A 26875-nucleotide genomic window follows, 5' to 3' on the forward strand; every position below is an offset into this window, starting at 1 on the left:
CTGACAATTAGAAGACACCAGCCACTGGAAGGTCAGATGGAAGGTACAACCTCTGGGATGGAGCCCCGGCAACTGACAGCTCCAGCTTCTCAGTACTTTGCCAAGCCCAACAGAGGCCAGTGCAGTTGAGAAGCTTCTTTCATTGCAGAGAGAAAATGCACCTCAGAAACTGACTTTAAGAGAACTGGTGTGGTATAGTGGTTAGAGGTTTGGACTAGGAGCCTCAGGTTCAAATACTCACTCTGCCATGGAAGCTTGCTGGGTGACCTTAGGCCAGGCACACACACTCAGCCAAACCTACCTAACAGGATTGTTGTCAGGACTAAACTTGAGAAACGGAGAATGGTGTAAGCTGCTTTGGGTCTCCACTGGTGAGAAAGGCGGGGTATAAATGAATAAATAAATTGACAACACACAGAAAGTGCCAGGCAGGCAATGGCAAGAGCTACTTGAAATGCCAGAAAAAAGGTAGGTGGAGATAAGAGACTGAGCAGTGAATGCCCCCTCTCTTTGCAAGGCAGGCTGGTCCCTCATGACATGAACTGTATATCATAATGAATTTGAACTGTAAACTGCTTTGAGAGTTCAAAAGCAGAGCTTAAATACATTAATTTATTAAATAAATATTAACAAGGGAACAGCCCAAGTTGGGAAACAGACCATTCAGGTAGCAACTAGAATGTAGAATTGAGTCTGGCAAGCCAGCATTCAAACCTAAATTTATATTAGTCTATGATAGGATAACTGCCTTGCAGTGTTTAACAACCATTTTAGTTACCCCCTCCTAACTCAGAAATGCCAGTTTAGGGCCACATGTGCAGGGCAATTACGTATGTTGAACAAATGCCTAGGACACTTTTCATCCAAGCACTGTTCTCAGAGAAGAGGTTGTTAAATGCTACCCACTCAGTCTCCAGAGATTGAGGCTGGCTCCTAGGAATGACCTAGCCCAGGTTCTTTGAGGGCAACACAGAGGAAATCTGCCACGGGCAACAGTAACCCTCAGACGTGCAACTTTGCATATTAATCACTCATCGACCTTTTCCCTTCCCTTTTATTCCCCTCCCACAGTGGGAATTTAGACTGCAGGGCCTTCTTCCTTGAATCTCTTAGAATCCACAATATGACTGCAGGACAAGGAAGATGAGGATGTGGATACTGCTGGACTAAACTTCTTGGCTGATCTCTCCTTGCCTATCAGAGCAGCAGAAAATCCATTAAGGAAAATAAATTCATGAGTGTAGCCCAGTTACCCTCTGTACAATGGCATGGTACAGACAGCTGTCTTCTCTCGGGATGGAACAGTAAGAAAAGCAGCTCTTGAGAACCATGCTGCTGTTAAATCCTTAAATAAAGAGTAAGCGTCTGCCTCAGAAGAAAAAAATATGAGAGACTGAGGAAGCGGCTGCCTGGGTGACTGGATTCTCTGGACACTATCATTAAAGCCAACCAAAGCAAGTGAGTTCCCCAAAGAAAACAGCGAGGAATAGTCCTGAGGAGCATCAGCAACCGGGCAGCTGGCTCTAATTACACCTTAGAAAGGGAGGATGAAATGCTTTCTTGAGCCATGTGTGTGTTTGCAGGAGGCCTAGACAAGCTCTATTCTGCAGGTGTGGATGAACAGAGCACTAGACCACAGTGCTAGTGGCTGGGAGAAAAAGCAACAGTGGAGATTAAGAACACTTAGATGCCATTAAGACTCTCAGAAGAGCCCTGCTGGATCAGATGAGTTAAGGTCCATCCAGTCCAGCATCCTGCCTCACACAGCAGCCAACCAGTTCCTCTGAAGAGCTAACAATAGGGCACAGAGAAGAAGAGTTGGTTTTTATATGCCAACTTTCTCTACCACTTAAGGGAGACTCAAACCGGCTTACAATCGCCTTCCCTTCCCCTCCACACAACAGACACCCTGTGAGGTAGGTGGAGCTGAGAGAGTGTGACTAGCCCAAGGTCACCCAGCTGGCTTCGTGTGTAAGAGTGGGGAAACAAATCCAGTTCATCAGATAAGTTTCCACCGCTCATGTGGAGGAGTGGGGAATCAAACCCGGTTCTCCAGATCAGACTCCACCGCTCTTACCACGGTGGCCAAGGCCTTCATAAGAACATCAGAAGAGCCCTGCTGGATCAGACCAGTGGTCCATCTACTCCAGCATCCTGCTTCACACGGTGGCCTGCCAGTTCCTCTGGAGGGCCAACAATAAGGCATAGAGGCCAAGGCCTTCCCCTGATAAGAAGAGCCCTGCTGGATCAGACCAGTGGTTCATCTAGTCCAGCATAACATCTTTGTGTTAGGCCAACCAGTTTTTCTGTTGGGCCAACAACAGGGCATAGAGGCGGAGGCCTTCCCCTGATATTGTCTCCTGGTACCAGGATTCAGAGGTTGACTGCCTCTGAATATTCACCCATTTGGCCCTCATTCCACTAGACAAGTCTAGGAAAGTCCCAGTTAAAAGAGGACCCTAAAATTTGAGTGTCTGCCCCCCATTCCTGTGAGGAAAAAAATAAGAGCACTCTTTGCAGAGGAGCAGTAACTCTGGTCCATGTAAACTGTACACAAATAGGAGAGCCTAATCTTTTCCTTTCCTGGGGGCATGTATGTCTACTTTTACTACAGTAGGCAAAACCAAAAATTGTGCAGTGTTCCCCACACATGTCCCACCCAAAATGTAGAATGCAACCCTAGAAACCATCACTATTTACCAGTGATTGTATGAGACAGAAATAAAACATACCCATCTGAATGGCTAACAATGCTTATGCTCATGTGAACATAGGTGAAATCCAAGGAATGCTACTGCCTGCGTAACAGTCCTTTGCCAGAACTGCTCGAGGAAACCAAGTCATGCATATGATGGTGTTCGGCTTGCCTACCTTGTTAACAGACAGTGATTGCACAAACCTAGCCCAAAATATACACAAGCCGGCTTCTCTGTATGGCAGCACACGCTAACACCAAACTTGCAGAGTTGGAAGGGGCCATACAGGCCATCTAGTTCAAACCCCTGCTTAATGCAGGATCAGCCTAGAGCATCCCTGACAAGTGTTCGTCCAGCCTCTGCTTAAAGACTGCTAGTAAGGGGGAGCTCACCACCTCCCTAGGTAGTGGATTCCACTGATGAACAACTTTTATCTAATATCCAGCCGGTATCTTTCTGCCCTCAATTTAAACCCATTATTGCAAGTCCTTTCCTCTGCTGCCAACAGGAACAGCTCCCTACCCTCCTCTAAGTTAATAGAATCATAGATGGAAGGGGCCATACAGGCCCGTTTGCCACAGAACCCCACTTGAACAAGTGCAACACAGCTCACGACGATATGCTTGGGTTGCTCCTGTGGACTAAAATGGGCCCTTTCGCTGACATCTTTGTCTGCACCTTGAAACAGGATCCAGAGCAGTCTCCCACAGACAGCAGGAGTCAGGCCAATGTGACAAAAAAAAAGGCATTGTAGAAAGATGGCATCCATCTAATGCCTCTGAAGGGATGGACACAATGACCCAAGCACCTGACATACATATGAAGGTTATTCCTCTGTTGCAGCACCACCAAGTACCTTTCTAGAAAGACAGAACTTTTATCCACATCTAGGCTGCCAAGTCCTCACATAGCTTCAGCTATCATAGACACAGAACGTGGTTTGGCATTTTTCAAGACATGCCAGTAACAAATGCCTCTGTCTGAATTTTCTGATCTGCTTCAGTTTTCCAGGCAGACAGCTTTGACTGACTGATCACTCCCTGTCAGAAACTCAGCCCTGTTAACTGTGCCCTGACAAATCCAGCCAACGTTGTCTTAAACACAGGCGCCTGAGCTGCTCAAACAGGGCCACCAGGATTGCTCTACAAATAAGGCAGGGACCTTCTACCACACATCTGCCAACCTGTGTCAAGGCCTCACTTAGAAGTGGTTTGTATTATCCAGACCAGTAATTCTCAAACTGACGTGAGTACACGAGCATGCCATGAGCAAGTTTTAAAGTCTCCTGCGAGTCCCAATTACATAACTGGAAAAGAGTGTGCCCAGTGCACCTCTGCATGTTTAGAAGGAGACTAGGCCAAAGGTGCCACTCACCTTCTGATGTGGTCAGTATTTATGAACAGTGTCTGCACCAGGCATGAATGAATGTGCCAATTAATGAATGTGCCAATTATTCCCAATGCCAAGACACAGCAACACTACATACCCTCAGAGGAGACCTTGCCAGGAAGCTTACAGGATGGATTCCTCCCAGGCACAGTAGTTCTTACCCCTTCTCCCTAATTTACTTTTACAGTGTGTACGAACAGGAAAAAAGGGAGCACCAGCATTTATTTGGGGGAGGGGCAGGGATTGTGAACCTTGGCTATCAGAAATTTGGGAAATGCTGGCCCAGCAATTGCGCTGTTTGAAACATTGACAAGAACTGATTACTGAAGGCGCTCTGCAGAAGAGTATGAAAAAGAGACAAATCCTGCAAAGAGCATCAAAATGAGTTGGTGGAAAAGAAAACACACACCAAGAGAATATATATTTTATAACTTGTGTTCTGGTCATCAATTTGCCTTCATACACATGAAGCTGCCTTACACTGAATTAGACCCTTGGTCTATCAAGGTCAGGATTGTCTACTCAGACCAGCAGCGGATCTCCAGGGTCTCAGGCAGAGGTCTTTCACATCACCTACTTGCCTAGTCCCTTTAACTGAAGATGCCAGGGATTGAACCTGGGACCTTCTGCATGCCAAGCAGAGGCTCTAACACTGAGCCACAGCTCCTCTCCACAAGGCAGAACAAAATGGCTCTCACTCCAAGGGAAAGACCACCGTCTCGTTTCCTCATCTAGGGAGACAACCCAAGAATCCTGCTAAAACTCAGAGATTCTCTATTTGCAACACAATTTTAAGTGCCTGCTGATACAGTATCACCTTCACTAGGCACTAGAACTAGGCAGATGACAGCAAGGAAGCCCATGTCCTGTATTGCAGAAGTCACATGCAGAAAAAAACAGGTGATTGGATGAGAATATGAAGTTCAGCATGCACAGCCTTGTCATAACTCACCTGACACAAGGAGCAGGTGTCCTGCAAACTACATAGCGCTAAATATAGACCATGCAGCACCCATGTTTAGTACAGAGCAACACTGAACCTGCTGCATGTGAGACTCAAACCCCCTCCCCTCCAATGTGCTCAGCTCCTCTGGCAGGAGTGGCGTGCCTCTCCTCAAACCTGGTTGCTCCTCGGACCCAAGAGGAACGACAGTGGCAACATGGTGGGGAAGAAAAGCAGGTAACTATCCCTCCAGAATCTTATTGGCCAGGTTAGACACAAGATGACAGAGAAGACCAGCAGACCCAAACCTAAGAGCTGAAACACAATGTATTTCAAGTCCAGCGAGATATAAACTGTTCGCAATTATGCACATTGGGACATTTCAGAAAGACAAAAAAGAACAGCGAGTACTCCAAGTCAAGTCTTAACAGCACAAACATATGAAGTAGAGAAAAAACAAAGATGGGCCCTTCCAACAAGGGCATGAGGGAGATTCAATAAAATATTGTGATCCAAGTAGGAGGGCTTTTAATCATCAGCCAACAAGGTATCCAAGAAGAAAAGCAGCCCCAGCACTGCACCTTTGGGTGTCAGAGGCAATTCCCCTCCGGTTCGGGCAGTCCACTTTGGTCTAGAATGACCAACCTGGACCAATAACACTGCTGCTTCACTTCCAGCCAGCAGCAAGTAATAGGCAAGGCAAGATATGCCGTTTGTAAGAGGGCCCACGTTTAAGACGCAACAGCAAGTTTAAGCATCGAGCTGTTGTAGGAATTGGTGGGGGAGGCTCAACACCCTTAAATACCAACATCAAATTTCTTAAACACTTGGAATTTTTCCAGGCTAGAGGTGCCACAAATGTAGCCCAGGGAGAAGACTCCAGTATTTGAATACCAGTTAAGTTGTTGCCTTAGCTCCCCATGGAACAAGCAATATGAAACCCAACATGTCAGAATAGCCTAGACTCAGGGCTACTAATAGGGATTTCTTAGCACACTCTTGGAAAAGCCTTCCAAAAGTAACAGGAAAGCAGGCTTCGTAATAGGATCCTTAGGTGAACAGCAGGCAAGAAGCGCTACAGTGAAGACGGCTGGGGGAGGGGAAGCAGCCAAAAGGTGTCTTAGGAAGCACGACCCAGGCAGGAGAAGACCACAGGAGTGAGTTGTGTGTGAATATGGAAAGTTCCTGGAGCAGGACTGAGCTAAGGAACTAGATAAGAATATCGCTGCCTGCCTAAACAATTGAGTTAATAGTTAATGCCCAAAACAGAGCAACAAGGAGAGGACATCCACTTAGGTTCTTGACTGGGCCGAGGGGGGGGCAGTGGAGAGAAGAGCACAGGCTAGCTGGCAGCTAAACAGAGGCTACTTCATCCCAGAGAGGTGGGGGATGTAGGCCGCACCAAGGCCAGACCCGACACCAAGTTGTGGCTGGGCTAGAACATGCCAAGTGACAGAAGCCTCCCCCTTCCCCAATTCTAAACTGAGAGATGAAGGTGCAGCTCCTGGTTTACATGGTGCTCCCCTCTTCCGTACTGTCACAACAATCCTGTGAAGTGAGTTAGACTGAGAGAGAAACTGGCCCACAGTCACCCAGTTCTTCATGATTGAACAGGAATTTCAACCCAGATCACCCCAGTCACAGTCCAACACCGCACACATGTCCATTAGTTATAAGTGCCTCAGGAGAAGAGTGCCCAAGACAAACCTGGGGAAAGACCAGAGACTAGAAAATATTGATGCCACCAACAGGCATCACTGGAAAATGCTGGTTGACAAACAAAACACCAAAGACACAGCCTAGAAAGAAAGGCCTAAGGTTTGGTGAAGGAAAATAATCTGGAGGCAGTGCGTGTGTCTGTATGGGGGCTTATGTGTGTGTGAATGGGTCAGAAGAATCAGGATCCTCCTCAAAATGAAGAAACCACCAACATTTGAACAATTTCTTCTTGTTGCCTAAGTAGTTAGGCAGTAATAGGAATAGGCAACAGGCCACCAATATTGTAAATAATAGCAACAGGAAACCTCTAGTCTTGGAGAGAGGAAGAAAAAGAGAAAGCAATACAGACCCAAGTTTGGAGGGAGGGGGAGAAAGAAGGGGACACTCACGGTCAAAGCATCTCACTGATAAGTAGCACATCTGCGTGTGGGAGGGGGAGTGGTGGTGGAAAAAGGCGGAAAGAGCATCTTCCACTCCATGCCGTGTTTGGGCCAAATAACCGCACTCTCCCAAAGGTGAAGGGTGGGATTAGGCAAGATTTCAGAGAATTTAGAGCTGTAACAATATTGGGAAGAGCCTGGAACAGCTGTGCCCACACTACACTCCAATCCAGATGGGCATATAATGTAGATAGGTTGAATGGGAGACCACCAAGGAAGTCCAGGGTTGCCACACAGAGGCAAGTGATGGCAAACCACCTCTGAACATCTCTTGCATTGAAAACCCCTCTTAAGTCAGCTGCGACTTGACAGCACTTTCTGCCACGCTGCTGTCCTCCCCCACCCCCCAAAAAAGTTCCTGGAATTTGTCCCCCCCCCCCCCCCGTGCAGCCTATCCATAACCTCCAGCTTGGTTCAAGAGGGATGTGGTCCTCTTGGCTAGAGAGAAAAAGGAGGATAGGAGTTTGGGGGGGGGGCAAGGGAGACCAGAGATAAGAGAGCTGAGGAACCCCAACCCAGAACCCTGCCTTCTTTTTTTGGGGGGGGGGGAGAAGAGCATAAAAGTTAGGAAAGCAGATGACGGGTGGGAAGAATTTGGACCCCTGGCTGAGGCGAGGGCTGGAATGGGGGAAGGGCGGGGCACAGCCCCCTCCCGGGAAATGTATTTACATTGTAGGAAAGGGGTGGAGGGAGAGACTGAATGCCTGGCGAGGGGCGCGTCCCCCTCCCAAGCCTGCCCCTCCCCCAGCCTCCCCCGAGGGGCGGGGCCTCCTTCACCTAGAGGACCACCGGGACGGGGGAAGGGAGGGGGCGGAGGACAGGAGGCCCAGGCCTCGCCTCAGGCCGCTCCCCGGGCCTGGCCTCGGCCTCGCACTCACCGTCACCGCGGCCCACTCCAGCCGGGCCAGGAGATGGGGGAGCGAGAGTCAGACCCACACCGCTCCGGCCACCACACACTCCAGAGGGCGGCGCGCGACGTCACAACGCACGGTGACGCAAGCGCGCCCCTTAACTACGCACGCCGCAGGCCCCTCCTCCGGCCTCTGGACCCTTTCCCCCTTTTCCATTGGCTGAGCAGAGTTGAGGCGAGCTCGACGGGCGGCTCCCCGCGGCCAATGAGAAGTCCTCTTCTCCCTCAAGAGGTTGAGGGAGACCAATTAACCCCGCCTCCTCGATTGGGAGGCTCGTCCTTCAAGCCCGCCTCCCTCTTCTGCCCTCCCCCCACCGCTTCGTCGCCGCATCCGCCAATGAGATGACTGCGGGGGTGGAGTGAAAGGAGGGGGGGAGGAGAGCGGCGCGAGGCGCCTCCCCAAACCGCCAATCAGCTGACGGGACGCCAAAGAGATGGGAGGGAGGAGCAGGAGGAGGGGTGGAGCCATGAGGGCGTCGCTTTACGCCTCCCCCACGCCCCGCCCTTTTCTTCTTTTCCCGCCCAAATTCTCTCAGGCGGGCAGAAAGCCTCTCGCTGTCAACTTCCACGTTATGTCTTTATTGGCCTTTTGTTTGCGCTAAATTTGAATATCGCATTGAGACCCCGACGCCCCTAAGACCAGTATATAATAATCAGAAATCATACGCATATATACAGACATATGTATTCAGACACCCACGTTTTGTGAGGCGCTTGGTTACTCTGAGGTACACGTCATTTAAAACAATTAGCACCTCAGGAAAGGCATACAATCCATTTTTCTAACCTCGAAGTTTTTTTTATCAAGTAAAATGATTAGATTAGGAAATTTTATTTTATATAACTTCAAAACCCAATCAATTTGGCTATCTGTTGAAGAATAGTATTGTGATCATTTTATGAAGCGTGGGATTTTGTAAACTATTCTGATGTATACATTCATTTAAATAAATCAGGTCCCCTCTGGAAAGGTGGATTTTAACAATGACGCAAACGGGTACAAATACAAAAAATTTACATTCACCGAGATGCAGACAGCTTTTCAACAATCTTGAGATGTGTCTGTTGTTTCTTCCGTTTATTAACCAACCTAGACATTTTAAAAACATGGACCTGCTATTTATTCTCTTTTTATAGAGCAGGGAATGGAGACGGAGGGGGTGAGGCTTCCTCAAGGCCTCCCTTAGCCTCAAATAGTCTGTGACTAAAAATGAAGATTTCTGGCCCTCTGTGAAATTATTCCACTCCTTCATCAGACGTGATTTAATATCATTGTTTCCCTCACAGAATTTGCAAGGAGGACATCCCTTTTTATTCCCAGTTCACAAATGGAGAAACTGAGGCAGAGCAAGACAGGTTGCTCAGTTGGCCATTTAAAAAAAATTGCCTCGTCTTTCAGGTTGTGGCTGGGGAAGTTGTTGGGTAAGGGGCCTTTGGTCCAGCCTCAGCAATCTGCAAGTTTAGGTCTGCCCACACTGGAAACAGATTCTCATTTGCAAAGGTGCATGGAGCAACCTGATTTCCCCCCCTCCCCGGGCTCTCTCCCGGGGCCATCTGAGCCCTTTGGCCAAGCTATTTGTGGCACAGTGGTCACACGTGGCATCTTATCAAGCGTCTGCTCTGGCACTGTTGTCGTGACCAGAACAACAATCCAAGTACGAACGTTTGTGCGGAAATGGCTGGCACCAGGGCTGGATCAAGACCTCTAGAGGCCCTAAGCACTTAAAAGATTTTGGTGCTCCCATATAGATGTAAAAAACAACAATTAATATTAAATTATTTAATAATAAAAAAAATTGAGCCTAGTGTGATTATTCTCAGTTCCCACTTTTTCTTCATCCTTATATATTTTTTAAAGGTAATTCACAGTGGGTAGCCGTGTTAGTCTGTTTGCAGTAGTCAAAAAGGGCAAGAGTCCAGTAGCACCTTAAAGACTAACAAAAATATTTTTGTTAGACTTTAAGGTGCTACTGGACTCTTGCATTTTTTTAAGGATAAGAGTAAAAATTGTGATGTTCAGGTTTTTTTTTTTTTAAGTCACTGTATGTATGTAATTTTTTCATTTATTGTGAGGTCCCTTTTTGTGGACCCTGGTTCAGCTGCACCATTTGCAGTTTTGCACCATATGGTCCATGGTAAATCCAGGAATGGAAAATTTCTGTGGTGCCCCCCCTTCCCTTGATGCCCTAAGCATGTGCTTATTTTGTGTGTGTGTGTAAAGTGCCGTCAAGTTGCAGCCGACTTAAGGCAACCCCTTTTTGGGGTTTTCATGGCAAGAGACTAACAGAGGTGGTTTGTCACTGTTGGAATATCTGTCGTGAAGATATTCCTGCATGTAGCAGAGTGCCTTAAGCTTAGCAACAGCAAAAGCTACACATGCGTGTGTGTGAAGAAAATAAAGGGAGCAGTCGTTTGCTCTAATCAAACTAAAGTACAATTTATTGTGGAAATACACTTTGGATAGGAAAGGACAAACAAGGGATCTCTATCCTAATCTACCTTACTAATCTTCTGGGTATAAAATAGCATCTGCCTTCCACTTCATCTTGGGGTGGGAAGGCCTGGACGCACAGAGCGCCCGGCTCTTGGATCTTGCTTGGATGATGGGTGAAAGGGAAGAGAGAGAGAAGGGAAGTTTCCCTGACAATACATTCTCTAAACATCAAAGGGGCAGGAAATTAGGGCAAGGTGTAACTAGAGATGACCTTCCCCTGTCCTGTCTATCTAACTGACTGTGGTCAGTTCCCCCTCTCAATGTGCAGGCAAGTGACACGGTCCTAGAAAGGGCAGGTTTTCCAACAGTCAGTTCCTTCCTCTGCACAGCAACCCTGGTATTCCTTGATGGTCTCCCATCCAAATGCTAACCAGGGCTGACCCTTCTTAGCTTCTGAGATCTGACGCGATCAGGCTAGCCTGGGCCATCCAGGTCAGGGCGTGCTTATTTTGCTTCATGGTTAATCCTGCCCTGGGTGGCACGGCAGTGTCTGGTTACCCAGCAATCCTTTGTGCCTTCATGACTGTGACAACTTCTTTATTTTTACATTCTTAATTATCAAAACGATATGCAAACTTGAAAGTCCAAAGTAGTCACAATCAATATAATAATGTATGAGGGTTTTTTGTTTTTTTTTAAATTATAATATTAAATTCTCATATTCCTTTTGGTGTCATTCTAATAGGAAGTCAAACATTTTGGTCTTTCTGTAAAAGAGTTAATTCTCGTTCTTCCTTCTTTAGCTGGAATATAACTTGTTATTGTACCCTGAACAGCTACTTTCCACAAGTTGGATAACATTTCTTTCAAAATGGGTACTTTCTTACTTTCCCAACATTTAGCATAAACCAATCTGGCAGCTATTCACATACGAAATAATGGCATGAGCCCCTTTAAATTGTTCTTTTCAAGTAAGGCAGAAGATGTAGTTCTGAATCTATTGCAAGCTGGGTTCTTTATTATTCAGTAACGGTTAATCATAAAATATCTGTTTCCAATACCCCTTCAGATCTTAAACTGAAATCACATCCGCATTGTAAAGCACAGGGAAGTTGGATGTAATTGTAAATTAGCCTTCCTGCGTGGCCATCAATAGATTCAGAAATCTGATAAAAATGCATTTAGATCTACCTTTTGGCTTTTCATACGTTGGAAATGATATGTCCATACATTTAGAACTGCTTTCTCTTTTCTACATGTCAGAAATAAGATGTTTGTACATTTAGACCTGCCATTTTGGTTTTCACATCAAGCAGTCGGACAAGGGTGGGCGAGCATTTTAAATGGGACATGTGAATGCATCCTTATATGTCCACCGGCAGTATAGAAAGCTTGCTTTCCCTTGCCCACAATTCCAGAATTGATCATGGTTTGTATAGTTTTTGATGTCTGGTAAGTAGTCCTATACCCACTGCAGGCTGTTTCTGACTGCGCAGCTACGCAGTGTCTTCAGCTTCTTCCCTTTCTCCTTTAGGCAAGGCACAGTTTCTTCTTATCCATTTTCCCCAGAGACCACTGAGAGGGAGCTGGTTGGCCTCAAGAGTATCCAGTGTGTTGGAATATCTGGGTCCTGATATTCCTATTAATTAGCAGAGTTGCGCAGCGGAATCGTGCTGGGCCCTTAACCTGTTGGAATATCTGGGTCGTGATATTCCTATTAATTAGCAGAGTGCACAAGGCAAATGTGCGCAGCAGAATTACACCTTTAACAGGATCCCACAAGCATGTGCTCAAAGCAAACAAAAAGATGCAGCAGGCTTTCGTTCTAATCAAACTAATAACTCATTTATTGGTGAAATACATCACTGATAGGAAAGGACGAACAAGTCCACTAAGCTAATCTAACTTTCTAGCTTTGTAGATATAAAAAGGTAGTTGCCTTCCCTTCCACTGTTGTGGTGGGAGGGGGAAGCCTGTATGCCAGAGCATACGGCTTCTAGCTTCTGGTCTGGAAGAAGGCAAAGGAGAGAGAGAGATGGAAGTGAAAGTCTCTGAGAATATCAGTCTACAACATCAAAGCACAGGAAGAGAGGGAGGGATAGTTATCAGATGACCCTTCTGCCCCGTCCTTTCTGCCCATCTAACTCTCTGGTAAGACCCCCTCTGGATCTGATGTTAAGTGACACCACAAAGTCCATCTATTGCAACACAATGAACCTGATGGGAAATAGATTGAGGACAGACAAAAGGAAATACTTTTTTACACAGCGAGTGATTAAAATGTGATATTTTCTGCCAGAGATGTAGTGATGGCCACAGGCATAGTCTGCTTTAAAAGGGGATTAGACAGATTCATGGAGGACAGGTCTATCAGTGGCTACCAGCCATGGTGACTAAAGGGAACCTCCAGATTCAGAGGCAGTCAACCTCTGAATCCCAGTGTAAGGAGATAACTTCAGGAGAAGGCCTCGGCCTCTATGGCCTTTTGTTGGATCTTTGGAGGAACTAGTTGGCCTCTGTGGGAGACTGCATACTGAACTAGATGGACCCTCACTGGTTTGATCCAACAGTTCTCTGCTTATGTTATCTGTACTAGATGGATCTTGGCCTGAACCAGTAAGGCTGTTCTGAAGCACACGGCTCGTTTCTCATTGGAACGGCAGTTCTGGGAGTGGCCTCCTCAAAAAACTTGCTCATGCTGTGGTAAAGTTTGATCTTCCCTTAATTGTGCACCTTGGCTTGCTTTCTTGAGCCACCTGGACTGCCTTGTTGGCTGTTATGTGAATGAGACTGGCACTTGAAGTCCCTTGTTTGGGCCTACTTTCCATCTTTGAAAAGATGCCCTGAATGATCTTTTGACTGCCGCAGCGTCCATAGTGATGTTTGTTTGTGTCCTCTCGCCTATTATCTGTGTTGTTTTCTGCAGTGCTTCCCTTTTTGAAGTTGTGGAGGAAATCCTTTTGCATCTCTCGGCGCCCCGCCCCATCAACAGCAATGACTTCCTCTGGCACCGCCTTTCCTTTGTAGCTGTCAGACTGTCCCGAGTAAAGGAGCTGAGCTGCACATCCTGTCAGAAGCAAGAGTGCTGAACCCAGAACGACAGGATTTCAGCAGACGAGGAGATTGGACTTTGGAAGGCAGAATGGTGAGGTTAAATGTTTCCTAAGTTAGGTCAAGAATGGGGGGATGGTCACATTTTGTTCCAAACCTGCTTTTGTTCCTTTAAACTTTTAAAAAAGTAGATCAGTTTTCTTTGCCACTTCCTCATATATCATTGTCACCATGAAACCATTCAAGGTGGGATAACTCATCAAGCTGCAGAGTCTCTGGCCCCGTGTTGCTCCAAGATGCAGCCTTTGCTTTGGACAGGCAGTTGTGGGCTTGGGCCAAGATGGAAGCCACACGCTGTCAGTTGGTAGAGAGGAACTTCCTGTGTGGTGTGGAAGCAGGGTTGCCAGATCAGCATTTCAAAATGAAGGGACACTTTGGATGGAGCTATGTGGTATTGGAAGCAAGGAGCGGTGGGTTTTGAATGACAGGAAGATAGATTTGGATTACGCATTCCGAGAGAAGATAGTAAGTATGAAGCCATTCCACAACGGAACAAGGTCCATAAGGAGGAAGCAGAGTCATCTTCTGTTGCTGAAGTATTCTAGGAATGGTTGGATAGTCTGTAGGTGTAAGATAGCTTGAGTTAGGTCATAGGTCTGGAACAAAGGATCTCCAGAATTTTCCAAGCAGAGGACTGCATGTGGGGTTGCCAGATTTGGGATGGGAAATACTTGGAGATTTTAGGGGTGGAGCCTGAGGAGGGCAGGGTTTGAGGAGGACAGGAACTTCAATGGGGTATAATACCATAGAGTGGACATTTTCTCCAGGTGAACTGATCTCTGTCACCTGGAGATCAGTTGTAATAGTGGGAGATCTCCAGCCACCACCTGGAGGTTGGCAACCCTAATTGCATGACAAGTGAGCCGTTAGGTGGGGAGTTTGACATGTGGGTCAGAGGGACATTGGGTCCCTGACTATCATTCAACAATAGCAACATTACCTTTTAATCCAGCACCTGCAGACCAATCCCAGTCTGAACCTGGTATTGTAAATGTTTATAAAGTGCTCTTAGACAAAAAATTCAGAAAAGTTTGGGTTTTTTAAATGAACCTGACTGAGCAGTAAGGCATCTAAATACCTGTCTAGATATTTTCTAGAAACAGTGTTCTATTTGGACAAGCATTTTGCAGCTGAGCCTGTCCCAAGTTCTAGGATTCCAGGAAAGTGTAATAACCCAAACAAAACAAACAAAACTATAAATTCTAAAGGAGATTAGACTATTCCATGGTCTTAACTGTGGCCGATACTACTCTACTGCTGCCTCCAGACCAGGTAGCTTCTACATCACTTGATGTATCATGTTTCAAAGCTCCTGCTTTTTTTCAGCTCTGTTTGAGATGCTCTGTTTATTTTCAGATATCTGTAGTCCAAACCCTGTTGCACTGTTCATTGGAAGTCCCATCCTGTTGGTTGTACTTTACTTATACTATGTAATCTGTCTTGAGTCCCAGCAAGAAAAGCGAAATATAACAGACAAATAATTAACTGATCAGTGGCATGACATCCCTCAGCAGGGGAGAGGGAGAATGAGACCCACATTCCTGTTTTCATTGCAGTCGGATTCTCTGGTTGTGTGTGACGTGGACCCACAGCTGAAGGAGAAACTGAAGAAATTTCGGTTTCGGAAGGAGACGAACAATGCAGCCATAATTAGTGAGTTGTCATCTTGCATAGTGCCTTCCTCCAGTCCCCAGTTTTTACTTGGATGGAACTAGACTTACATGGCCTGTGACTGTTGTTATTAAAAGCCCCACGAACTGGCCCATGTATCAGAAGGGACAATGTGAATTCAGTAAATGCATATATCAAAATTAGTTTTAGCATAAGGTGGTAACAAAATCCTGGTGCGTTTTGAACCGGAGCAGTCACTCTTCATCAGGGAATATTTTTAAAAGAAAAAGAAACATAAGTACTATAGCAGAGCCTTTTTTGAATCTGAGAAGCCTGATGAGTTCTCAAGAAACACCTTGGGGTGGGTACTGCATAGGAGAGTGGCTTTGATACTGATAGAACTTCTGTTGCTACTGATATGGGCAAATGTGGGCTCCAGGTAAACATAACCACTCCTGTAAATGTGAAGGGGAATTGAAAAGAGCTCTTGGTTGCAATCCTTCTCACAGGCAAGCTGCTTAGATCTCTCTGAAGCCAGGATTGCAGCTCTGGAAACCTGTGTTCCCACCCTCGTCCATCACTGGGGTGCTAGAAGAGATAAGGCTGAGGAACTCTGCACTCCTAGGGCTCCAAGTTCTTCCTAAGGATGAAGATGAAAACATTTTAACAGATTTTTGCTTTTTCTGTCCTCAGTGAAAATTGACAAAGACAAGCAACTGGTGGTACTAGAGGAAGAATTTCAGGTAGGCAGAATTTTAGCTTCTGTCACTCTGCTTAAAATGGGGATAAACTTCTCTATTTTTTTTTAAGAGGCTGGCCAGGGTTTTAAAATATCCATGATTCAAATCCACAGATTCATAGAAGGCATAGTTTGGGATGTTAAAACGGCCCTAGAGTATGCTGCACCAAGCAACCACAAGGGGCCGCTCAGCTCTGTGCTGAACAGTTATGGGAGGAGGTAGTCCTTCAAGGACCCTGCCTCCAAATTGTTTAGGACCTTAAAGTTAAGAACCAGCCCTCTGACTTGTGGCCAGAAACAGAGGGGCAGTCAGTGTAAATCACGAAGCACAGGGGGTGATACAATACCTGTATCCTGCCCCTGACAAGTGTCTGGCCACTGCATTTGGGACCAATTGGGACCACTCTAACTCTTTAACCCAGGGGTCCCCACTGTGGTGTCCATCAAAGATTTTTACGTGGGTAGGGCCAGGTGGGGCTTGTGCCCAGTAAGGTTTCTGATTGGCCAGTGGTGATCTAATTGGCTGTCCAGACCTTTAAAAATATTGCTTCACCAGCAGCTGCCACCACAGCTCAAAGATGTGTGATTAAAGGTAAGCTGCAGCAGCCATTGTATGGCTGGCTCCTCCTTCTGTGGCAGCCATTTTATGGATGTGCCCACTACATTGTGTAAGAATTCCAAAGGTGCCCACAGGCTCAAACAGTTTGAGGACCCCTGCTTTACTCACCTTGGTTGATACATCCATGAAGAATTCCACAAAGCCAAAATATCCTCATGAATAGAAATTGGGGACATTACAGAGAAATTTTTTATCTGTGCTAGAGACAAAGATAATGTACGAACAACTTTCTCCACCTACAGCCTTATTGTAATGGAGGGGTAGTAGCTGCAATGCTAGAGACACAGACGAACACACAGCAAGATGCTTAGTAGGGGGAAGGGCTGTTTCTTCAGCTTTCTGTTTCCTTCATACTCTCTCTCTCTCACACACACACACACACACATGCACACAGTTTCTAGTCTCTTCACTTCTCTTAAGCACATGCCAAAGAATGAATTCCCAGCGCTCTGAGCAATTGCCTGGATATGACATAAAGCGACATCGCCTTTTCCCAAAAGAAATCACATCAACTCCTCCATTCCACATTCCTGCATTCTTGACATAAATTTTGCCAGTACGTTGGAAATTATGAGGCCGGGCTAAAAGCAAATTGAATTCCAGATCAAATTTAATATCTCGAGGGAGCAATGTGCTGATGGCGTCATTTGCTTTCATATTTAATTCAATACGTTATACAACCCCTTGTGCACATTTGTGAAACGTTAATCAAATAGCAACAGTGGAATCTCTGGTCTGCTTTTTTTTAGCCAAGCGGAGTCTGAGGGTGGGGGAGGATATGATGGAAGACCCCCCACACACACTTTCTTAAAATATCAAATGAGCTACTGGCAAGTTATGCTCATCTGAATTGATGCTCACACATTGTCTTGCTGATCTTTGGAAGGAGGGGGCCCATACAGGAAACAGTGTTTAATAATATTCTGGGCAGATCTGGGATGGGGCAGGGAACTGAAGCTTCTGAATATTTATTTTCATTATTTATGATTTGCCTCCAAGCCATAATGCTTGCCAGGCAGTATACAAAGATAAAACCAATCAATCAACCAACTTGGCCAGCTAGTTAAGTGGCCAGAGAATGGTACTTGGCTAAGGACAAATCATTTCAGACCACAGGGCCAAAACGTTATTTGGCACCCGATTTGCAAACTAGCAGCCCCTAATTCTTGGGGCCTAGAGAGCTTCTCTTCATTCTGAGCTTATCAAGTTCTTGTGAGGCCTCCTTCAGATTTATACCCCTAGCTTTCCCTTTCCCTTCTGCACATCTTGTGCAAGATGCCAGTGAGCAGAAGCAAGAGACACATCTGCTGCTCCTGCAACACAGAGAATGTTGGCAGGTCCATCTTGCCCATGCAGGTTGTGGTGAGAAATACGGCACCTGCTACAATCTCTTCTTCAGCAAATCTTGAAGATGCAAGAGCTCTCCTGCCCTCCTGTGCCTCAGGTCACCCTATCACTCATGGCTGTGCCTTGGTCTAGCACACCCTTCCTCTCACTTTCACAGCATCTGGAAATCTTGCCAGTTTCCAATGACCTCTGTCCTTCACCTGTTTGCTTCACGGGTCCATTATACATGGACACATGAAGCTGCCAGATATTGAATCAGGCCATTGGTGGTTTGGATAGGGCTGCCAGTTCTGGGTTGGGAAATTCCTGAAGGTTTTGGGAGTTGAGTCTGGGGAGGGTAAGGTTTGAGGAGGGGAGGGACCTCAGTGGGGTATAATGCCATAGAATCCACCCTCCAAAGCAGCCATTTTCTCCCGGAGACCTGATCTCCGAAGTTCGGAGCTCAGTTCTAACTCCGGGAGATCCCCAGGTGCCACCTGGAGGTTGGCAACCCTATCCATCAAGGTCAGTGTTGTCTACTCAGACTCACAGTGGCTCTGCGGGATCTCTAGCAGAGATCTTTCCCATCACCTACTGCCTAATCCTTTAAACTAGAGATGCCGGGGATTGAACCTGGGACCTAAGTTCTGCACACAAAGCAGAGGCTCTTCCACTGAGCCACGCCCCTCCCAAATGGACCCCGTGACTTGGCTGCATCCATGGGAGAGCACGGGCACACGCTTCAGCCTTGTGCGGGGAGGCTGTTGATCTTCCCAGCCATCTTTTTTGATCTGAAGTGGTTGCAAATTCCGTGCAGTTCTGTGCATTTGCCAGTTCATTCCGTGGTGCCTGGTGCTGCATCAGAGGATTAGATAATAAGCTAATACAGAGGAACAGAATGTGCAGCCCCTCCTTTAGTGACACAGAAGTCAGACTGAGTGGCAGCCTATATAAGAGAGCCACACATTCCCCCCTTCCTTTTTGTGTGCCCAATTGCATACATATGCTTGGGCCACTGGTGACCCCTTGAAGGTCTTTCACTCCTCCTGCCCCGACCCAGGAAACAGCCAGCCTATGGAGAGGAATTAAGCCACTGTTTCCTCCCTCACTGTGTTGTCCAGGGCTTCTTAAACTTTTTCCACTCGCGACCCCTTTTCGCCTGAGAAATTTTTACGCGACCCCGGATATATAGGTATATAAAATAGGCATACAAATCAAACATTTACTGATAATAACTCATAAAGAAACCTTTTACTATTGCCAAATTTTTTGCAACCCCATATGGGGTCGTGACCCATAGTTTAAGAAGCTTTTGTCTAGAGTAATAGGTACACTCCAGCTGTCTGCTTTCAGCTGCCTGGAATTGGAGATCCAGATTTCCTAGAGTTGTGCAGAGTGCCGGCCTTAAAAGATTTGGGCACCTGAGGTGGAAAACTGAAAGGACACTTATCACCTGCAGTCATCTTCCAAGCTGTGCATGGACAAAATTGAATCCCACAGTCAGCAGAAAAGAACCCATGTGGGGTGTAGTCAGTGGATGGAAAGTTGGACTTGGATAGGGAAGGCCTGAATTCAGGTTCCTGGCACTCCTGAGGTAGCCTCAGGCGAGTCGTTATCTCTCAGCCTAATTTACCTTATGGTATTGCAGTTGTTATGAGGATAAAACTGACAACTCAGTAAACCCTGTGGCGAAGGGTGTTCTGAATAAAGTACTGACACGAAGGAGGGTAAGCAAATATTCCAGCTGTCGATATGGAGAGACCTTTTTCTGATGCAGAGCCCCTGTACTGCTGTGGTCAGAGGCTCGATTCAAGATGGGGGAGTGGAATCTGTGTTCAAATTCCTATTCAGCCATGAGCAACCTTTCTCTCTCTCAGTTTAGGCTGCCTAACAGGTCTGTTGTGAGAACAGAACAGATGGGAGTGAACTATGTACACTACCCTGAGCTCCATGTGGAAAGGGTGAAATACAGACGTGATAGAGAGATGCTCAACACCTTTGCCAAAGCAGGGGTGGAACCTAGAGAAGCTCTCCTTCTTTTTATGTTCTCCTATCCCAGCTTTTGAGCTTAGTTTTGGGCTGCAACTTCCTGCGCTTGCCCAGTAGTTTTTTTTTTTAATCCAGAAACTGACAGAGAAGAGCTGCAGCAGTGAAATGGGCTCTCCTTCCCTCTTCCTTCCTTCCCTCCACCCACCTCACCACTCTCAAGTCATCCAACATTGATTATGCAATTTTTAAAAAAATGGATGTAAAGCACTTGCTTCTAGAATCCAGTGTTCAGAAAGCAAACTTTGTAGGAAAGTGAAACTTTATTCTTTCACCACTCCTTTCCTTATCCAGACCCTAAATGGCCTATCCCAGTGGTTCCCAAACTTTTCAACCATTCTTAACGTCAAAAAATGTTTTAAATGTTTACGGACCCACCCACGTGATAGTAGTTATACTACCAAGAAAATACAATGCTAAGCAATGACAATGCTTAGTGCGCATTATGGATTCGATGATCCCTTGCAGTAACTCTGTGTGTCCCCAGGGACCCCCAGCCTCCAGGTTGTGAACCAGTAGTCTATCCTTCTGATCTTCTCCTACAGGACATCACTCCAGAAGAGCTGAGAAGTGAACTGCCAGAACGCCAGCCTCGATATCCTTGTGCTAATGGGAGGGAAAACATATTTATTAGCCTCAAATTTAATCTCCACACCTACAGACACAACTATTCTGTTATCCCAAAACTGTAGCCCAAAACTAAGCACGAAAGCTGGGATAGGAGGATGTAACAAAAAAGACAGATTCTCCAGGTCCCACCCCTGCTGTTTTAGTTTTAAGTTTAAGTGACAGGTTGGCAACTCAGATTGCCAACTCCAGACGGGCAAATCCCTGGAGATTTAGGGGTGGAGCCAGGGGAGTTTGGAGAATAGAGGGAGCTTAGTGTGGATGTGATGCCATGAACTCCACCCTCTGAACTGCCATTTTTCTAAGGGAACTGTTGTCTGTAGTCTGGATATAAGTTGTAATTCCAGAAGAACTCCAGGCCCTAATTGGAGGTTGGTAACCCTATAAATGGCAACTAAGGGGTCGCCTTTTGAACTGAGTAAAGGCGGAAAGGCCAGCACCAGTGGTCCCACTCTTTACCTCACAAACACAGGAGTCCTTAAACCCAGGGAGACTTTGCACACTTGAGTCTCCCCACTCATGGGTCTCCCCCAACAGGTCCAAGTGCACCTCCCTGGAAGTCTTTCTGGCATGGAAAATGGCACAGGGCAGAAGGCTGAGCCCCTTCCCCACAGGCACTAGGGTCCTGATCCTAACTGGTCAGTGCACATTCAGGAGTGGAGAAGATCCCACAACTCAGAGGTGACTGTCATCGGACTCGGGGTGGTGACTCAAATAAGACCTGTGTACTCCATAATGTGTGAAGAGGTGACTTGTCTCATTCACAAGCTACGTTTTTTTAATTTCCTCTCAAGACAAAAAAAAAACCCCTTAGCAATGTAACCTAAGCATACACCTAAGCAACGTAATGTGAGAGAAAGCCCACAAATGGCTGGCAACTCGTTGTCACCTGTATATCCACATTCCTTCAGCCCAACTCCCCAGCTTGTGGTGCTTCCTTGACTAGGGGTCTTACATTTGTGGTCTACAGCTATAAATACCTCCATGATGACGGTCGGATCTCCTACCCTCTCTGCTTCATCTTCTCCAGCCCAGTTGGTAAGAACTGTTGAATTTCTAAACAGAATTTGATCCAGGTGGTCTCAATTTTAACCCCAGATTTGGGTTGGGATCGGCTCTGGTGCATGGCGAGGACAGATGTCACACTTTGAGGGAGTCTGCAAGCCTGGACCATGGCTGGACCCGGCTACATTTTGCCTTGAAAATCCCAGCGGTGCCTGATTACGGTCTGATTTAACCTTGAGGCTGGCTGAGGAGAAAGCATTCCCTCCTGGTACTTTGCACTCACACTGCAATGACACTTGGCTGCCACTCGTGAAAGTGGCCACTCTACACATGTAGCTTTTATGCACAAGTAACACCCCACCGATGCCAGGCAAGTGACAAGTCTCACTGCAGAGTACCTTTCCCTCATCAGCCACATTTAAATCAAGTTTTTCTAGGACCTTATCAGACTATTGGTTGATACAGCAATTCAAAAATAATTGCGAGGAGTGTGAGCTGGAAATTCCCCATTCAAACCTCACTTCTGCCGTGAACTCAATAGGTGCCCTCAGAGGCAAGCTGCCACCTCTCAGTCTCCCCTCTGGAATGTGGGGGTCATAATACCAGCGTAATCCACTGAGTTGTTCTGATGGTTCTAAGGAGATAGCGGCTGTAAAGCACTTTAAAAGGTTTGAAGAGCTCTATAAATGCTCAGCATTAAACTGCTCCTCATGTACTGTGGCGTTTCCCCTCAAGGAAGCTGCTGCTCTTGTGCCGGGTAATGCATTCTCTCACCATTCAGAAAGCAATATGGGTTTGGAGTCTGGGTGAGCGAGGTCCCAAGTCCCACCCTTGCTGCAACGATCATTTTCTCTCCCGTCTCTGATCTCTGAGAATGACACTACCCATTGCAAAGTACTTTGAACTCAGTTCTGTCAGGATTATGAATATGAATAGTGAATAAGGCAGCCGCTCTCTCTGCTCTCCCTTCTCCAGGATGCAAGCCGGAGCAGCAGATGATGTATGCCGGGAGCAAGAACAGGCTGGTGCAGGTGGCCGAGCTCACCAAGGTATTTCAGATGCACCTGTGCTCCTACTCATTCCCCCTTTTGAGCATCCCAAGACTCTTGTCTCGCTTCACTTCCTTCTCCTGTATAGCTCAGTTACCAGATTGCTACCCAGAGCAATGTAGATTCCTTTAAACTCCCAGGATGAGGTAGTTACACCTTCTCTCACCCATTTGTTCCTCCACCACCTCCCTCCATTTGCCTTCATTCAGGAAACATGCCTCTCCCAATATACCCCTCACAGAGCTTTACACTCGTCAAATATCAACTTATTAGTGGTCCCCAGCCCGAGAAATATCCAGCTGTCCTCAGCCAGGGCCAGAGCTTTTTCGGCTCTGGCCCCAGCCTGGTGGAACTCTCTGTCAAGTGAGACCAGGGCCCTGCGGGACTTAGCTCAATTCCGCAGGGCCTGTAAGACGGAGATGTTCCACCAGGCCTATGGTTGAGGGCAACGACGGTCCCATTGTAAGCTGGCCTCCCAGTTCCATTTCTGTTCCATCCTTGGTCTGTTTTTATTCACGCCTGTCCATTCTTCCACCTGCATGTCCACCTCTACCACTGATATGGAGGTGCTGTTAGAGCCATCTGGATCTTTGGTTTTCTGGTTTTAAATTGTTTAATGTATATTGTATTATAGATTTTTAATTATTTTATATTATTCTATACTATTATGATGTAGATCTAATTGGATCATGTGCTTGTATTTGGATGTAAGATGCTCTGTGCCTTACTCTGGTAGGGATAGGGCGGGATAAAAAGCTAATAAAATAAAATAAACTCTTGCTTATTAGTGCAGTGGGGGAAGGGAGCAAATGAAAGACAGGACAAGCAGGGAGGTGAGGCAATGGTCGCTATCCTTTCTTGCTTGTCAAGCTTAAATGTCCATGCGCATTAGCTGGGTTGCTAGCTTGCAAAACTGAATACACTTCCCCCCTCCGTCATCTCTACATCTGTATCCTGGCCTAACCAACATTCCACCTTTCCCTCCACTTTCCTTTTCATGACCACCTCTATTCTAAATTGACTCCCTGGGGTCCTTTTTTAAAAAGGGCCACCAGATGTTTGTTAGCTCAAGAGAACATTTTCCATTTCCAGAACACACAGCTATTCTAGCAGCTCTGTAGGACACGCTGTCACGGAACAGGCACTGGTGATCCAGATATACCCATTACTTGTGACATTTTGATCCAGCAAGTCCATCACTGCATGAGGCACGCAGCAACATCTGGCCCACTCTCGCCTGTCAGCTTAATCTTTTCAGCCCTCCACCTCAGCCAGCAGCTCCCAGTCATTTCTGTCTCCCTGAAGCTTCTCCCTGTTCTTCAAATTACTATCCTCTTAATGCAAACAGCACAGCCTAGGGGAGAGGGAATGGGGGTAAACCCATCATGCTGAGTCCAAGTTCTCTGTTAAAACGAGGTTCATGTCCTCCATCCCTCTTCCTCAGCTCCCTGGAATAGGCAGGGCTGGACGACTGGCTGTGTTGTCAGCCCGGACAGCTGCCTCCTCCTGACTCCAGTTGTCCTTTTGCCAGGTCTTTGAGATCCGGACCACAGAGGATCTGACGGAGCAGTGGCTGAAGGAACACCTGGCATTTTTCCGCTAACCAACGGGGATAATCCTGGGCCTTGAGCTATATCTCAAACCCACAACAAGTCCTGAGATTTGGTCTCCTCACCGTGGAGGGTGTACCGAGCAGTGGGTGTACTTGAGACATGTGGAAACATCATGCACACACCATCGATACCACTGGAGTTTGCTGAGTGAATAAAAATGAAATAAAGCCTTTGAATCCATAGCTTGCTTCCCTATTGCTAGTGATAGCACAATTGTGTTGAGTTTGTGTTCCTCAGGCCGCCTTGCTTGTGAGATTTCCTGTAGGCAACCCTTTCTCACTGGTTGGGACTGCCCCATTTCCAGGTGGAGTTTCAATTACATGAGTGGGAAATCTGCTGTTTCTTCATAGCCGGCAAGAACGTTCATAATCCCTCTCTTCAAGTCACTTCTGTGCATTTTACCATCTGCAAATTGTCAACATCATAAATGTTTACCCTGAATAAGTACAGTTATTTTAAACTACAAAGTGGCTTTTATCCACTTATAAGGGTCCACCTTTCTTAAACCATTAAGTTACCCCACCACCCCACTGAAGCACCCTGCCAAGACTGTTAAAAGATTCCCACCCTCAAAATCACTTATGCATCACAAGGGTGATAATGGTCTTGCAAAAACAGGGGGAGGATCATGGTGGGCAGAACAGGGTGGATAAAATGGATGGAGATCAGAATTTTTTTGGGTGTGGGGGGAGCACCAGAGTTGCCAGTGTCTTTTTATTAAAAAAAATGATAAAATTCTTCCTATTCTAAAAAGAAGCTTCAATTTTTATAAAATGGAAATGCCGCAAATTAAAGGATCCCCCTCCCGCAAAAAAAACCCTAGCTCCTACGGGAGACCTGCAAACTGAGCCCTGAAGTGTTTGCAAATACATACTTTGACCACCGGATGGCACCTTCTACCCATAGATTTGCTGTTGGGTAGCAAGAAAGGTGGGAAGAATCAGCTGGTCCCCATCAAGTCTTATTACTTCCGAAGTCTTTCAGTACCTCTTGAATCCTCCTGCAGGGGAAGGCATTCTGGCAGATTCAGCTTTTCAAACCATAGCAGTGCTCTGATGTGACAAGCTACACCTGCTGAGATTCTCACAGAAGACTTCCAGAGGATCATCACGGGAAGAACAGAGACTTACCAGGAGCAGGCTGGTCCTGACAGCCCCAAAGCCCCATGCTGGGAAGTATCTGTTGTTTGGAGTAAATCCTGTTCATATGTGGGCATTGCAGCAGCTGAAAAGGATGCCTTCCAGAAGCACCTTACTAAAGGAATCCTCTTAGTATATTCGTTGTCATTTATATACCATTTCTGAGAAAATGCTCTGGTGGATTCAACTCATTGTGAGTGTGTGACTGAAGCAAGTCCAGAAGGGACAGGAATGAGCAGAGTGCAGAGCGCTCCTAAGTGTGTTTGCTTGGAAGTAAGGCTACTGAGTTCAATGGGACCAACTCCCTACTCTGTGTTTTTAGGATTTCTGCTTGAAATGGCTAAAGGGGTGGGGCAGCTTTGCTATGACTAATACTGGCTTTATCACCTTTGTGCTAGCCAGATATCTCTGTAGCTGAGGAGTATGCAAGGACAGCGCCAGGATTACACCAGGGTGTCAGAATTCAGACATCACTTAAAATATAGTTTAGATGAACTGTTGGCAATAAACCAACTTCATGGTTTCAGCTCTGGGTTTGATGGATTCTAACTAGGGTTGTGCAAAAACAAAATCGGTAAATTTCGGGTTCGGGTTTAATGGGCACGATTTTTTCCCGGTAAACCCGGAATAAGCTGAATACCCATACTGGTAAAGGGGTATTCTGACTTTACTTCCAGTTTTACTGGAAAATTTGGGTTCATTATAGTTTACGGGAATTTTTTTCAAAGCTCCTGTGGGGGCATTTTTGGAGATAGAGTCACCAAATTTGCAGCATGGCTGTAAGGGACTCTCCTTAGATGGTCACCAAAGTTTGGTAAACTTTGGGACAGGGGATCCAATTTTATGGGCCAGCAAAGGGATCACTCCCATCCTCCAGGCATTTGCGAGCTGAGCTGTCCATCGGATTTCAGGTGCAGACGTTTAGCGTTCCTGAGGACTGGTGGAAAGAGCCAGTTGACAGGCTGGTGCCTCGAAGTCTGGGGGTTCCCTTCATATCTGGGGTGCATAGCATGATGTCCATGCAAATTAGCTTCCAAACTGAGGAAAGCAGCTTATTTGCAAGAAAAATAAGGCACGGAAAACATTTCTTGTGGTGGCAAATGACATCCTGTGAACAGTCCTTTATTATAGTAATCAAAAATCTGATTTCAAGAGATGGTCACGGTGCGGGGAAAAGAAGCCTCTACTTGGGGCGACCTTCAGTTTGAGAGCAGATTTTCAGGGGTGGTGGTGGTGATATCAGAGCCAGCCGAAGTCTTGACCACGGGGGCTGTTCTCAAGGAGACTGCTCATCCTCGCGGGAGAGGGAGTCTCCTTCGGAAGCCTGGTGGTGTGAGCAGCTGCTGAAGCCGGTTCTTTTTAGTTGGAGGGTATATCCCTCTGGACGGGACTTGGTGAGCCCCATCTTTTTAAAAACCCTGATGCTTGATCCAGATCAACCTACTGAATGGTTGGTCAG

General features: G+C 46.5%; 1 protein-coding gene across 1 annotated transcript; it reads left to right on the forward strand.

The window, feature by feature from the left end:
- The first annotated feature begins 13580 nt into the window (after window positions 1-13580).
- On the forward strand, window positions 13581-24284 carry GMFG (glia maturation factor gamma). Its single transcript, XM_056845724.1, has 7 exons — window positions 13581-13676; window positions 15199-15295; window positions 15947-15996; window positions 20529-20578; window positions 21566-21648; window positions 22591-22664; window positions 24196-24284. Exons 1-7 carry the CDS (start codon window positions 13674-13676, stop codon window positions 24265-24267), a joined length of 429 nt encoding a protein of 142 aa, XP_056701702.1. The 5' UTR covers window positions 13581-13673; the 3' UTR covers window positions 24268-24284.
- The last annotated feature ends 2591 nt before the right edge of the window (window positions 24285-26875 follow it).

This window comes from Euleptes europaea, chromosome 3 (assembly GCF_029931775.1).
Source record: "Euleptes europaea isolate rEulEur1 chromosome 3, rEulEur1.hap1, whole genome shotgun sequence".
Lineage (NCBI taxonomy): Eukaryota > Metazoa > Chordata > Lepidosauria > Squamata > Sphaerodactylidae > Euleptes > Euleptes europaea.